Source organism: Podarcis pityusensis (genome assembly GCF_964106645.2).
Source record: "Podarcis pityusensis genome assembly, chromosome: 17".
NCBI lineage: Eukaryota > Metazoa > Chordata > Lepidosauria > Squamata > Lacertidae > Podarcis > Podarcis pityusensis.
Window position 1 is genome coordinate 965090 of NC_138042.1, and position 15781 is coordinate 980870.

Here is a 15781-nt window from a genome sequence, read left to right on the forward strand (position 1 = left end):
ATTCATATAATTATAGAGCTGGAAGGGACCCTGAAAGTCATTGAGTCCAACCGCCTGCAATGCAGGAATCTCAGCCAAAGCCTCCATCCCACCTCTGCTTAAGAACCTCCAGGGAAGGAGAGTCCACCACCTCTCATGGGAATCCACTGTCAAACGACTCTTACTGTTCTTCCTAATGTTTAGTCTGAACCGCCTTATAACTTGAAGCCATTGGCTCAAGTCACACCCTCCAGAACAGGAGAAAAGAAGCATGCTCCATGTAACAGCCCTTGAGATATTGGAATATGGCTGTAGTCTTCAGTCTCCTCTGTTCCAGGCTAAACGTACCCAGCTCCTTCAAGCACTCCTCATAAGGCTTAGTTTTTAGATCCTTGAACATCTTGGTAGCCCTCCTCTGCACATGTTCCAGCCTGTCCTTCTTAAACTGTGGAGCCCAGAACTGGACACTTGGCTCCATATGTGATCTGACCAAGGCAGAAGGTATTACTTCCCTTGATCTGAACACTAGACTTATGTTGATGCAGGCATTACCTTTTTTTGTTGCTGTATCACACAGCTGACTCGTGTTAAGCTTGTGGTCCGCCAAGACCCCTAGATCTACATGTACTGCTAGATTCACCTAGATTCACCTAGATACCCCTAGATTCACATGTACTGCTAGTAAGCCAGATGTCCCCTATCCTATATTTGTGCATCTGGTTCTTCCTGCCTAAGTGCAGAACCTGACATTGGTCCCTTTTGACATTCATTGTGTTAGTTTGAGCCCAGTGGCATTAGCTACCCCTCTCCATGTATTGTGGGAACACAGTGTCTTTGATGGATGATTACAATCCAGCTGTAAAAAACTGTAGGTGTAGACTTTAACATGTTTGTATTCCGATTTCATTTTAAAACCAGGCTATTTTTTAAAAGTAATGCATATCACAGCTTTTTTTTTAAATGAAAGAATTGGTTTTCATTTACCCTGCTCACTCCCACACTCCAAAGGTCCGCTTCACGCATTGCAGAAGAAGTGGGTGCTCTGGTAAAAGGCTTTCCATGTGCCAGTAGGTCCCCTGAGGTGATTTTCACTGCATCTGAATCACAGAAGTGTGTGGCAGGGAGCTGGGACTAATGGTACTTCCCCCCTGTGCACATAGCGGGAGGAAAAAGTGGCGTAGCCATTGGCGGTGTCTGCTGTAAGGTGCGATGCAGCTCCTGTTGCCTATCGATATCTTTTACCTTTATTTCACCTCTAGGTTTCTGAGCCTTTAAATATTATTATTATTCCAAGAATGAAATGGTTTCTGTAGTGATAAATTACTGAAATATAGTACTATGCTAAGACTGTGCTGATCCTGGTTAATTTGTCCCAATCACAGTGTTCTGTCTGATGGAAAAAATGGGGAAGTAGGTAGGGAGTGCATACCGTATTTTTTGCTCCATAAGACTCACTTTTTCCCTCCTAAAAAGTAAGGGGAATTGTGTGTGCGTCTTATGGAGCGAATGCAGGCTGCGCAGCTATCACAGAAGCCAGAACAGCAAGAAGGATTGCTGCTTTCACTGCGCAGCGATCCTTCTTGCTGTTCTGGCTTCTGAGATTCAGAATATTTTTTTTCTTGTTTTCCTCCTCCAAATACTAGGTGCGTCTTGTGGTCTGGTGCGTCTTATAGAGCGAAAAATACGGTAATTCAAATTCTACATCAGACTGTTCTCCCCATGGCCTCACCAAGCTGCCAAAGACTGGTTTGTGGTTTCTGAAACTGATGATTGCAGTCAGGGCACACAGAGGCAAGCATTTCCTCTGCTAAACAATGCCTAAGGCTGCCAGTTGGTGCTCATTTTCCCTGGTAGTGGAAGATGGACCTTGATGTCCAACTGTGCCTCTGAAGATTTGGCCTTGTTTCAGGCTCCTGGGGAAAAGAGAAATCAACCTGCTTTCTCTTGTCAGGTTGTTCTCTGTTTAAAGCAACCCTGGCAGAAGCTTGTCCAACCTTCTCCTGAATAACTCCAAGCGGGGCAGTTCTGGAACCTTCCTTGGCAGCTCTGCCCACTAAAGAGAGCTGCTCCGCAAGCAAGGAGCGAGCTCCCCCAGTTTTCAGTCTAGGGATGCAGCCTTGCAGTTTGTGAAGTGTAAACTATTTTTTCTGTCCTTTTGCCAGCGAACAGTAGGAATGACTTGTCCTCCTTTTTGACGCCAGAAGTGCCATTTAGGGAGGGGTGGCAGAGGACAGTTCCCTCCACCTTGTGTTTCAAACCTTGTGTGATGGTTCATCAGGAGTATTTAAGTCTGTGACCGTATCACTCATTCTACACACTGAGCGATGGTGCTCTAAAGAATTAAATAGGTGTGTGCATGGCATTCTATATTTACTCATGCAAAAGATACAAATCCCATTCATAAGGAAACTTAGGACTGACCTCTTTTGAAAACACTGTTGAAGTTATGCTGTATAAAAAGCCCACGCTCGTACAATGCACAGCTGGAGCTTCTTTTTCCGTTTAATCTTGAATATATCTAAGCACGAGCCTTTCTGCCTTGCTCTGAATCTCATACTTCACCCCCAGAAAAACAAAACAAAACTTACCTTTTAAATACATAAGAAATGCCACCGTGTTTCCCCCCACTGGGCATTTGAGCTGAACATCCCCAGTTCCTTTGCCTGGCTGTAGAATTTGCCTTCTGCCCCCTCTCTGTACAGCACTTATTTATACATTTCTGTGTCACTCTTCCCCATCCAGCTGCAGGGCAGTGTCCAACAGGTGTAGCCAATATATGGCGGCCTCCATGTGTGGTCCTACTGCCCTGTCATCCCTGATTCTTGGTGCTGATGGGAGTTGCCAACCAGCAGCAACAGCGAAAGAGCACCAAGTTGGGGAAGGCTGACTTGCACTCTGTAAACTCTTTCAGGGCAGCATCTCTCAGCTCTTCTGGAACTTATTGAAAGCAGAGCAAGCTGCAAAAGGGAGATAGAACCAGTGGCCCCCTGTTGCAGCTGATTCACGCTTGGGTTTTTGATTTTCTCCTTGCCTGCCCCTCTGCTCTACTGTGTATCATATGGAGGTCATATGTACAAAGTAGTCAGCGTCAGGTGAGACAAATGTGCTCAAAGGTAAGTTAGGAACTTGCTGTTCAGGACAATAAGTTGGCTCTCCTAGTAACTTGACGTCTACAACACGAAAGTGAGCCTGGGTGGAATTCAACGTCCTGCTCTTCCTACCATTCTGTCTGTTTAGGCATTTCTGCTTGCCAGATGGAAGGACCCCCTTGTGCCCTGTTCTGAGTGGTCTCCCAGCCCCAGGAACCCCATGTTGAAGGGGGGAGGAGGGAGGCCGGCTGCGCAAGTGGAAGTCCTGCCCTTGATGAGGAACTAACTTTCCATTAACAAAACCTGGAAGGGGATTTCTAATAAGGGAGACCATATGGGGATTGTTCTGAGACATATTGGGGTGTGTGGGGACCATATGTAGAGCAAGCCTGAGCCTTCTTACCTTTGATGATAACATGAGGATGCGGAGCCTCCAGCTCAAGGCAGCCTTCTCTTCTCTTGGCCTCCTTCATGAGTCAGCCCTTTTGGCTGATGGTGCTGCCCATATTTGCGTCAACAGCCTTCTTCTGTGTGCTTTATTTGGAAGCTGCTATTTTAGAAAGATTTTGAGGAACATTTGGTAAGCAGCGGTTCTCTGACAGGCAGGGAGAAATGCATGGGAAGTCCTGTGTAGATGTTGCAGTTTCTCAGAGAGCAGAGAAGGGCATGCACAGTAAAGGCAGAAGGTTTGGCTCCCTGCAAATGTCAGCTTTCATTTTTTTTTAAAAAACCCTCAAGTTTCCAGCCGCAGTCCTGCTCCAAAATGTGTGGTCAATTCCTGCTGAAATCTCAGAAGCCAGAAAGGAAGCCAAACAATATTTTCAGGGGTTTGGAACTTCAGTGACCTGGATTGTTGCTTGTTGCTCGTGGCAAGTGAAAAAAACAAAATGAATTTTACAGAGTGGAGCAGGACTTTCTACTAGCTACTCAATGCTGGTAGTCAAAAACCTTCTACATGTCTAATCCGAGGCAGCAGACCTGCTCAAAACACAATGGGGACAAACTAGCAATTTAAATAAATGTCTGCCATTGCTCATCCCCTACCATTCAGCAGCACAGAATTGGTTCCGTGGGATATAAACATAAGGAGAAAATGAAATGAAATGAATATATCTCTCAGCAGAAAGAAACTGAGCAGTCTTTTCCATGCATCCCCCTTAATGGTCTTCCACAGGCCCAGCAATGCTGAGCAAAGCCCCCCCCCCCCCCCAAGGATTTCACAGATACTGTACTGCAAACTTTTAACGCTTGCATGCAGCTTCCTCCTGAGAAGCATCCCAGGGTGGCATCAGGACTAAACTGCAAGGCCGTGGAGTGATGACTTAAAAAAAATATTAGGCCCTTATCTGCCTGACAGGATGAAATTGTTGGCAGTAGAACTAAAGGGCCATTTCTCCACGTAGGGGAGTATTCAAAAATGGATTTCCGTACTGGCTGTCTAACTATGTTGTGCTGCATATCTAAATTCAGTCACAGATGGCTTTAAAAAATAGATTAGTCAAATTCATAGCAAAGGATCAGCTGTGATAGTGAAATTGAACCTCTGTAGAAGGCAGTATATTGCTGAGCAGCAGATATTGAGACGTAGTCGAGGGGGCAGTCATAACCTTTGTGCCTTATCTTGCATCTGGATGATCTTGTTCAGGACAGATTGCTGAATTAGACAGACCTTGCTTTGATTCAGCAAGGCATTAATTAGATTTGTATATCTGCAAAATCTGTTGAAATGAAGGAATTTATTTTTTTTACCAGTTTTGGTTCTTTCATTGTGTGGAATTTAATTTTACCACCATGGGGTGCCAACCCTAACCATTTGGATGCTGCTATTTCACTCTCCAAACTAGAAGCAGAACTTCAGATTCCTGGAGGATGCAGACACAGCTGAGGGCACACTCTGGCAGACAAGTCCTGTCCCTGTTTAACTCCTTTAGACTAAAGTCTCTCCATCAAAGGGTCAAGGCTGCTTATCAGAAGACGGGCAGGAGACCAGACCTGGTAGTTGGATAACAGAGGGAAGGGATTCTCTGATCTGGGGAGAGGACTTCCCATACTTTTCTCTTAATGAGAGTCAGTGCCTGGAGTGTGGACGGTGGAAGGAAGCACTGCAACCCCAAGGATATATTTGGCCTCATGTGTAGCTACCGGCTGCTGATTTCTCGGGCCCAGCTTAGAGAAGATTAGGTATAAATAGGACGTTTACTGGGCCAGGGCTGGGAGCGTCTGCTCAAGTGGGGTGGGGTGGTGGAACCAGCATGACCCATGCCTGCACTGCAGATGCAGAACATCTTGGAATGTTTTTGTGTGCATTTTGAAGTTTTCCTTTTTCTCCGTGTTGAATTAGGGTGTCAGGGAAGCAAAAACATTTCTAGGTACCAGCCTAAAGTTGTTGCATGACAGAGCAATTGGAGAATCCCAAGTGTTTGGGGAAGCTAAATATTGGAAACATTTGTCCTTAGTTGCACTGCCCATGTGCTCTTCTGATTTGGTCAGGCTGTATGGAGTGATGTATCAATGCTAGATGTGGACTGACCCCAGTGGGAATCAGCCAGAAGCAGGTCTCAAGTTCAGATGCCCTCCCGTGTCCTCCAGATGCTGTAATCCAGCAGCACCCAGAGCGCATCTGGTTGGTTACCTGGGCCCCACAGCAAAGACTGGAGCTGGAGCAAGAGTGAGAGCCGCCTGGCTCACCTGTGGCTCCCAAGATGCCTTTTCCACATGCTCCAGAGCCGCACTCTTTCCCGCTGTTCTGCCATGATGCAGCCTTCTTTGCCCACAAGGAGTAGTCCTGCTGAATCATGTTTGGGATTCATGTCCATGTGTGATTTGAGGAGTAGAGTCGTTTGCAACAAGGTTATTTGCCCTTCTTTAAACTGTCTTGGTTCATAAGTAGAGTCAGACAATTATTTCATTACTAAATAATTGTCCTGTTTATAAACTTAGCCAGTTCATAGTATAATTTATTCATTACATTTGTATCCCAGCCTGGCTTTCTAGCACTTGCAAGCACATATACTATGCCCTTCTAAAATGTGACTTTTTTGGGGGGGGGATGTTATTGGGTTGTTGTTTTTATTTTGATTATATATATTGCGATTTTTATGTTGATGTTTTCTGTGAACCACCTTGAGACCTTCGGGTATAGGACGGTATATAAATTCACTAAATAATAATAAATAATAAAATAATACTGTCTTCACAAGAAAAACCCCAAGAGTTCTGTGGCTGAACAGGAATTTGAACCCAGGTTGCCCTAGGCCAGATCCAGCCTTGTCCAGTTCTGAAATGCTTTGTTCACAGGACTCTGAAAATTTTGCCTAAAAGTTCTCTGGTTTTGTGTGTGCAAGCAAGAGGGCTAGAAGCTTGCTTTTAATGAAAAGAAAGCTGAAATTATGGAAATGCTGTTTTCTATAGGCTTCCCAGGCTTGGAGCTGTATGTGCATTTTTAACCTTTGTGCTGCTGTGAGGGTGCTAGCACAGTAGTTTCATATTCCATGTGGGTGGAAGGTTGATCAGTGTCAGGATGATATGTGGGTGCTTGCCGAGATAACAGCCCGCGATTCCAGCCAGTCTTTACAAGATTTATTAAGTCCCAAACTATGCACAGTACAGAGCTCTTAAAAGCATGTTTGCCTCAGTCGCTATCAGTTGCCGGAAGTGGCTTGCGCCTGTTCCCCTTCCAGCAGAGAAACTCCCTGAGCCCCCCCCCCCTTTCCTCCTCTCCTTACGTGAAAACCTAAGCATCAGAGGCTGTTCCTTTCTCTGCTATACCAGCCTTTGGATCTCATTTTCTGTGTTTCCTGACAGCCCCTCCTCCTCTCCCTCAAGTGCAGGTGCTCATCAAAGGAGGTGGCTCTCTGTGCATTCCGGTCTCTCCCCCCTTCTCTGCCAACCGATCCCTGACAATCAGGGTCTCCTGGTGGATCTTTGGGCAATTTGTCTAACTCTAGTAATATCAACATCCTCCCCGCTGCAAAAGGCTGCTGAAAATAATAAAAGTTCAGGGGGAACCAGGAGCAGATTTTTCTGTTTCTGATCGTGAAAACAAATTACCGGGCCAAGGTGCCTTCAGAATTGCTCTCTTCCTGAGTTCGAAGTGTATGTCTGCCCTAAGCCATTGTTTGGCATTTGGCTCCTCTTGGTGGAAATTTGAGTCTTTGGGGTGTAGAAGCAGATCCCACCAGCTTGAACTCTGCCGACCCCTAGATGAAGGACAGCCTTGCTGCAAGTGAGTGCTGAAGGAGATCTGTTTCTTTTTCAAAAAACCAAAAGACTGCAGCAAGGGGAGATCTTATGAGAGACAGGGAGACTAGGAGGAAACATTTTAAGAGAGTGGAAGAGTTTGTGTGGCTTGATGGCAGTACAACTGGAAGAGCAGATACCCCAGATAGCACTACAATGGGGCATAAAGCCAGAAAAAATAATATATGGTAAGGTAAAATAATTTAGATGATCCGGATGCGAATGTCTGTGCCAGATGCCTGCTCCTAGCAGCCCCCTTGCAAGGCACCTTATAGATCAGGGGTAGGCATCCCAGCACAGGAATGTACGGGTTAGGACTGGTGAAGAAGTGGGGAGATGGGGGTGGGGCCTTATTGAACGCTGTCTGATGTGGGGCAGAAGGGGACCCTAACGTAGCCAGGCTCATTTGTCTGACAGCACAGTCCTCACCAAGGCAACTCAGAAGTAAGTCCTATTGATTTCAGCAGGGCCTAGGATTGCAGCCACTGTTGGGGAAGGGCCAGAACTCAGTGGCAGAGAATCCCGTCAATCCCATTCATTTCCTGGTAGGGGCTGTGAAAGCCCCCCGCCTGTGATCCAGGAGAGCCACTGCCAGGCACTGCAGACCAGGGGTGGCAAAGCTGTGACCTTTGGATGTTGGTTGGACTCCGACTCCCACCCCCTTGACCATTGTCCCTCCTGGCTGGGGCTGATGGGAGTTGGAGTCCAATTGCAGACAGTACTGAGCTTCGTTCTGCGACGCGCTGACTCTGCACGAGGCGCGTGCTCTCGAGGCGCATTGCTCTCCGCTTCCTAGGATTGCCACGGGGGGCCACGGGGGCTCCCCCACCCCCTGTCCCAGTCCTGTTTAACGCAGAGTGACAGACCAGCCTGCATCCCCCGCTTGCTGCCTCCTTCATGGCCCTGGGCGCCCAGCTTGTCACATCGCGCTGGCTCGGCCGTGCCGGCCTGGCAGAGAGGGAGCCCGGGGGGGGGGGGGCTTAGTGGGGGGGGGGGTTAAGACACAGCAGATACCACCAGCCCTTCATACCCTCAGCCTCTGGTGGAAGGTGTGTTGCCAGTAGAGGGAGGGAATGAGTGCTGATCCTGGTTTCAAGGTTCCATCGTGTTCTGCCAGCCTCACTGCCATCATTTTAAACGTCAAGGATACCCATTAATAATAATAATAATAATAATTTTTATTTATATCCCGCCCTCCCCAGCCAAAGCCGGGCTAAGGGCGGCTAACAACAATAAAGGTTAGAGGTTGGAAAAATGTAATCGACCACAGTACACATATAATGTTTGTGCCATTTGTCTCGAAGGCTGGACAATATCCATAGCTTCTGTCCTTGAAATTCAATCAATCCATTCAAATTATACTCAGAGGAGGGCAGTACATTGCTAAGGTTTCAGAACAAAAAAGCCATGCTTTTGTCTTGATCAGCATCAAAAACACAGCCGTGGAAGGACGCACACATTGCATTGCATTTCTTTGCATTTCTTTTAGTGTCTATTTTGTTAAGCTGCCTTGTGAGACCTTTGTCCTAAAAGGCAGAACATAAGTATTTAAAATAAATAAGATGTTTATATTGTTAGCAGTGTTTTTGTGTGTGTGTGTGTGTGTGTGTGTGTCTACTCAGCAGAAAGGCAGAAGGATTTATTTATCAAAAGTATTTATATACAGCTTATTCATTAAGAAAACTAGAGCAGCTTACAACAATTGTACATAAAAAATCAGAAATCAGTGTTGTGAAAGGTCTGTTCTTAGTTTCCTGCATAAGCCTGATGGAATGGAAAAGTTTCCAGCAAGTTTTAGTAGTCAGAAATATGCTAAATACCACTATGAACAGCCATTTGACAGAAAGCCAAAGAGGAACAGAGAGGGAACCATGGATATTCCAAGACCAACTTGTTTCTCACTTCCCTTGTATTCCAACTTGAGTTTGTCTCTCTTTTGTACTTGTTGACTTTTGCCTGCATAGCATTGTATTCTTCCCATTCTTGCTTTATTGTACATTGCTTTTTAGACTGCATTTTTAATGCTTGTGAAGGGCCTAACAGTTATTGGTGGTATATATGAGAGACACTTGGGGCTAACTCTATGGAAAAGCAAAAGTGTCAGGATATTTCTGCACAAAATAGAAACGCTAAATTTGGTGCTCATAAGAAGACAATCTTCTTATTTGTAGGGGGAAACATCCTGGAAGTGGGCCATTTTTTTTTGCTTTGCCAGTGGAGCATACACCATAGCCATGGAGGCTCAGTCTGGAAGTAGACAATGCAAAAAACAGGGTAAAGCTGTCAGGTATACCCCCAGCATCCCTGGAAATTGTGCCATTGGCCACCAGTCGCGAACTCTGCTTGTGACCACATGTTGACCCCACACCAAGGTGGCAAATGAACTCCCAGTGCTGGGAACATCCCCCTAGTGCGCGCGCGCACACACACACACACACACACACACACATGATGTGATGCCCAAGGCCCTCTGCTCCATCAGCCCCAGCGGCACAACCAGCACTAGGACCTTGAGAGGTCCTGTGCCAGAGAATGTCAGACGTTGCCTCTGATGTCCTAAGTTAGTCTTTGCAACCATTTGGAGCTATGTCTTTCACAACAGGCTGGAATAGGTGCTGATGTTTATCTCCTTGCTGCCAAAACTTTCACCTGCTGATGTCTGCTCATCAGACTGCAGTTTAAGGAGTAAAAGCAGGCCTCTCTTTTACAGTCAGTAAACAACATGGGCTGGAGTGCAGTTAATAAACCATGGGCACTATTCAACTACCATTTTTCTCTGGCAGAAGAGGATTCTCTCCCTCCATCTGTGCATGCCCTGTACCATACCCAAACCTGCTCTGGAAGGTTGAGGGGACCTCCAGAACAGATGGGGCAGGGGAAGAAGAGAGGGAGAATATTATGTTTCTCACCATCTTCTTAGCACTATATTGAATGCAGCCCCTCTCATTTTTTTGTGGCGCTGTGGGTTAAACCACAGAGCCTAGGGCTTGCCAAGCAGAAGGTTGGCGGTTCGACTCCCCACGACGGGGTGAGCTCTCGTTGCTCGGTCCCTGCTCCTGCCCACCTAGCAGTTCAAAAGCACGTCAAGGTACCGCTCCAGCAGGAAGGTAAACGGCATTTCTGTTCGCTGCTCTGGTTCACCAGAAGTGGCTTAGTCGTGCTGGGCACATGACCCGGAAGCTGTACGCCGGCTCCCTCGGCCAATAAGGCGAGATGAGCGCCAGAACCCCAGAGTCGTCCGTGACTGGACCTAACAGTCAGGGGTCCCTTTACCTTTAACAACTACAAGGCTGTTGAATTCCTCACTAACCGCAATACAGTCATACCTTGGGTTGAAGTAGCTTCGGGTTAAGCATTTTTGGGTTGTGCCCCGCGGCGACCCGGAAGTAACGGAGCGCGTTACTTCCGGGTTTTGCTGCTTGCGCATGCACAGACGCTCAAAATGACATCACGCGCATGTGCGGAAGTGGCGAAACGTGACCTGTGCAGATGCCCAGTCGTGTCCTACATTCTACTCAGGATGCGAACAGGGCTCCGGAACAGATCCCGTTCGCATCCAGAGGTACCACTGTAGCTGAATAATGGTCTGTTTTGGACTGGGGGAGGCTCACAGCCAGGTTGCCAACATCTGCTGTTGCAAGGACAGTAAGTGCATGTGGTTTCTTTTATTGATATTGACAGTAGCAATTTGAGTCCCTAGTGAATGAACCATGTCCTTAATGACGGCCATTGTCCAGTGTTAGAAACTGAGATATGGAAGCTTGGAGCTAAATGGCACTGTTATAAAAAAAAACTGCTCCCAAGAGCCCGTAGAGAGTCCTTATGTAGGTTCTCTATCGGTAGGAGAAAATAACAAAGGCCAGCCAGAGAATATTGAGAAGCAAAGCGACAAGTAAGCCTGATCTTTATTAAACTGTTGCAATAGGGTGCTCAGACCCCCAAGCAGGAGGGAGGAGGAACCCAGAAGATTGGTGTGCAAGCCCTTATATAGATTTTGAAATTGCCCACCATGTAGCCCAAGACCACCCCCCAAAACATCATACATACGTCACAGAAGGAGGCGGTCAACAGCAGAGGAGGCGGTCTACAACAGAAATCCTGTTTGCCAGGGTACCTGATAATGGTCACTGATTGCATTACCTGGGCAGTCTGGCCATTCTTTTGTGTAAATACTCAGTTCCTGAATCCAGGTCACAGGCTCACCCATTTCATACACAAATACGCCCTTAAGACAGGATTTGTGAGCAAAGAGACAATGGGGAGGTTTTCCCATTTCCTTCCTCTTTGCAGATAAACATTTGAGGTCAATTTGGGAGAGTCAAAATGGTTTCAGGACTATTTTCCTGTACTGTTTCAGACATGTGGTTTATATATTTATGTGTGTGTTTGCCTTGTACATTTATGAACATTTATTTTATATCTTAGACCTTATAGTTCTCATAACAGCACCTTAAATTGATATTATGGGCGCAACAACAGAATGTCTAGGCACACTTTTTAGAACAAGAATACAAAGCTGAAAATGAATGAACTGCAGCCAAAAACTTATGTTCATTTTTCACATGGTCTGGTCCTTCCCCTGCCCACCCCCCTGATATTCTTAAGAGGGTCTCTTCTCCAGTCTTCAGAGAGTGGCCGGAAGTGGGAAGGCAGAAAAAGGTCCTCCTTTCCTTCCACTCTGCAGTTTTAATCTGAAATGTTAGGCACAGTACTGTGTCCAGAGCTCAGAAACTGCTCTCGCTAATGAAATTCCTAGTAGCAAAATGTGCCCAGACCAAGGGGAGTTTCACACACTGCTGGCGTCTCATAATAGTTCTGGTCATTCAGAATAACTGCAGTCTGGATCCAAGACTTCCCAGTGCTGCGGGGTTGGTTGAAATTGTCACAGCTGCTGGTGAGCCTCTGACTTGCACCTATCTCAGTTGTGACCGTGTGTGTTACAGTTGAAGAACCTGACCCCAAGCAGACCATCACCGGTCTTTTTCTTAAGCTGCCTTTGGATTCCATCTGTCAACTGAATACCCAGACTGGGCGGTTTCCTCGCACACTCTCCGGCTCCTGGGGCTATATTTAACCCCACCATTCATTACGGAAAGGCTCAAGAGGCAGATGAAAGCAAGAATACCCAAAAATACAGCTTGTGACCAAACGAGGCTGGTTCAAGCCTCCAGTGAAATCATTTTCCTTCTCTTCTTTCTTATGGCCGGCTCTTTGTGTGTGTGATCAGCATGGACACACACCCTCCAAATTATGCACTTGGAATGAATTATGCTTAATGGTGTCGCTAACCAATTGGCCCTGGGGCAAAATTTCTTCCCAGCTCCAAATATGATGATAAGCATAAAATAAAACCCATCCTTCTACAAAAGGAAGGGTTTGGGTCACCCCTCTCTCTCCCCCTGTGTCTCATTTCCCCCCAAATCTAGAGTAAGCTCCTCAAATGTGAATATGTGCAGCCTTGGGAATTTTCGATGCCTCAGAGCAGTGGGTTTCACATTTTCTCTTTTTTGGGGGGAACACTTTCCTTTTCCTTTTGTCAGTCTGGGACCCCAAATCTGCTATGGAGCCCCTGTATGTTGCAGAGGATTCTGGGGAGTGTTTGAGGCTGCACATTCCGTTCTCTTAGGCCTCCTCAAGCTCTACATGAACAGAGAGCACGTAGTATTCGTATCCCCACTGCTTCTGTGAGAGGGCCATAGCTCAACCCCCAGCCTCTCCAAATGGGGCTGGAAATGTCCCCTGCCTGAAAGTGTTGGGAATCCTGAGCTTGAGCGCAAGTGGCCGGACTCGGACTTAGCAGCTGGAGCAGTGTGGTGCTGGGCAAGCTGTCCTTCATGCAGTTACTAATCTTCTTGAGGAACCTCTTATCAGCTTTCTTTGCAACCTTGTTTGAAAGAAAAGCTTGGGAGAAATTGAGTGACAGACTGGGTTTTCAGCTACGCAACTGAAACGGCAAATTAAAGGGCAAAAGCTGCCTTTCATAAATATATCCATTTCCAGGTGCTTCTTTGCTCCCAGATTATGCTGCAATCCTAACCTATTTTACCTGGCAGTAAATCCCATTGAATTCAATAGAGCTTATTTCTTTGTAGAGGCGGTTAGGATTGTGCTGTTAAGGGTCCTGCAGTTGGGCATTCTCCGGGGGGGGGGGGGACCACAGCTGTGGAAACTTCCCCCTCCTTACCTGCATTCCAGAAACATGTGCGGACCTTTTCTTTATTTTTCCAGGCATCTGATCGATAGTTTTCTTAACTTTGTAAAATTCCTTCCCCACATACTTCCAGAGACTTTTTTACTTTTAGTTCTTTCACTGTAGTCACCATAGTACACAACTCGAGACATAAATATTTTACATGCCTAAAAATACAGTTTAAGAAGCAGATGCATTTTGAATATGAGTAGCACGTGAGATGGCTCTTCAAAGGACCCAGGAGTCCCCTCCCCTTGAAGTATTCAGGATCCACAGTGCACTCTTGTGTCCCTGGATTAGCCCCCCACCCACGTGTGTTATTGACTGCATATATGCAGACTTTTAAGTGGGTGTTTTTTTAGCATTGAAATATTTTATGGGCCACCTTGTAGGCAAAGAAGCAGAATTAAAATGATAAATACAGGGTGATTCATAATGAAGTATACTGTATATGCGTACATTTTGCTACATCTGGCTTATCCTACATTAAGAGTGGATTGGGGTTAGGATTTGTATCTCGCCCTGTGGACTGGCATTTCCCCGTCCCCATTCCCTATCAAGTGGGAGTTGCTCACATGCTCACCTTGTGGGTTAACCCCCTGTTTCCTTGTTGCCACGTGCAGTGACTTCAGCCGTTTCCCCACCATGGATCGGATGAAGAAGATCAAGCGGCAGCTGTCCATGACGCTGCGTGGGAGCCGGACAGCAGAGAAAAACCTCAATGAGCCCATCAACCTAGAGGAGAACAACAGCAGCGATAATGGTGAGTGCTCTCGATTTAGCCTGGAGAAGAGGAGGTTAAGGGGTGATATGGTAGCCATGTTCAAATATATAAAAGGATGTCACATAGAGGAGGGAGAAAGGTTGTTTTCTGCTGCTCCAGAGAAGCGGACACGGAGCAATGGATCCAAACTACAAGAAAGAAGATTCCACCTAAACATTAGGAAGAACTTCCTGGCAGTAAGAGCTGTTCGACAGTGGAATTTGCTGCCAAGGAGTGTGGTGGAGTCTCCTTCTTTGGAGGTCTTTAAGCAGAGGCTTGACAACCATATGTCAGGAGTGCTCTGATGGTGTTTCCTGCTTGGCAGGGGGTTGGACTCGATGGCCCTTGTGGTCTCTTCCAACTCTATGATTCTATGATTCTATGATTGCCAGCAGCGGAGAACAGTGCATGTGGCGGGGGAGCTCCCCCGATGCTCTCACATGCCCAGGAACGCACTAAGGAGGGCCACGTCTTGCTCAGAGTCTGCTGCCTACTATGGAACCCTCCAACTTGAAGTATTGCTAAAAGAGCAAGTTTCTAGCCCTTAATGTTTCAGAGAGTAGGAGCGGGGGGGGGGCGGAGTCGGACACAGGGAAGATTGTTTGCAGTTTGTTCAGGCTGAGGATTTCAGTGGTCAGGTGCTGGGACCTTTTTGCTTAATACTTTTATTTATTTGGAAAAGTTTTTAAACTGCTTAATAAAGAAAAACCGTAAGTGTACTTAATTCAGTGCATACATCATACAGGCACTGGTGTCTCCTGGTGGTTCCTCAGTCCCTGTCTTTTTGCCTTCATAGGTTCATTGTACTTTTCAGTGAATTTCTGGTTCAAAGTTCTAACTTCTTAAAAAACACCCTTATTGTAAGAAGATGCAAGTAGCTTAATGTGTGCAAATATTACATAATTGTTTTCAGTCTTGCTGGCATTGGGTAAACTTTTCCTGTCAGAAATTGTAATTAGCTCACCATGTTACAAACTCAGTCAAAAGTTATAGCTAGCTCTACTCAGAGTAGACCCATTGAAATGTATGAACCTGAGTTAGTCCTGTCCATTAATTTCAGTGAGTGCTCTGCTCAGGACTGGCATTGGATGCAGCCTTCTCTGTTAATTCAAGATCTCAATTAATGTGCCAATACTTGAGAACGTAGCGGGCATAAAATGATGGTTTCCCCCAGGCTCGCTCATCTCAGGGTCATGCATCTGCTTTCTTGCATGCTCTGTTTACTAACCTGGAGAGGAAGCATGAACCTGCCAGGGCCACCCAGCACTCGAGTCTAAAGGTTTACTGATCAACAAACAACAAGGAGCTGCTTTTCAGTGTGAAATGCAAGAGAGATTTTGACCACAAATCAAACAGCTGGATCAGAAATGAACACCATATGAAAAGGAAATGTTGAATCTGCCAGGTAGATACTAGTCAAACATGATAGTCGCTGCTTGGTTTCAGATCCAACCTTTTAAAATGTTTGGTTTAGGGCAGTCAAAAGACTAACATAAAACGGGACATTCACATTTCTCTCAA

The 15781-nt window shown here is 46.2% G+C and overlaps 1 protein-coding gene and 1 long non-coding RNA gene across 6 annotated transcripts in view; one reads left to right on the forward strand and one right to left on the reverse strand.

Moving 5' to 3' along the window:
• The window catches only part of LOC308467101, a 175658-nt gene that overhangs the window by 144009 nt on the left and 15868 nt on the right, over positions 1-15781 (reverse strand). The gene's annotated exons all lie outside the window — the stretch shown is intronic.
• Positions 1-15781, forward strand: part of CDK16 (cyclin dependent kinase 16) — a 60772-nt gene that overhangs the window by 18919 nt on the left and 26072 nt on the right. For 4 of the 5 annotated variants that reach the window (XM_080988470.1, XM_080988471.1, XM_080988469.1 and 1 more), the window contains exon 2: positions 14121-14260. In XM_080988470.1, the coding sequence (XP_080844596.1) occupies positions 14143-14260 (118 nt within the window). In that variant the 5' untranslated portion in view covers positions 14121-14142. Of the gene's footprint in view, positions 1-14120; positions 14261-15781 lie in introns of those variants that run through there. The other variant, XM_080988473.1, reaches the window with a different exon arrangement.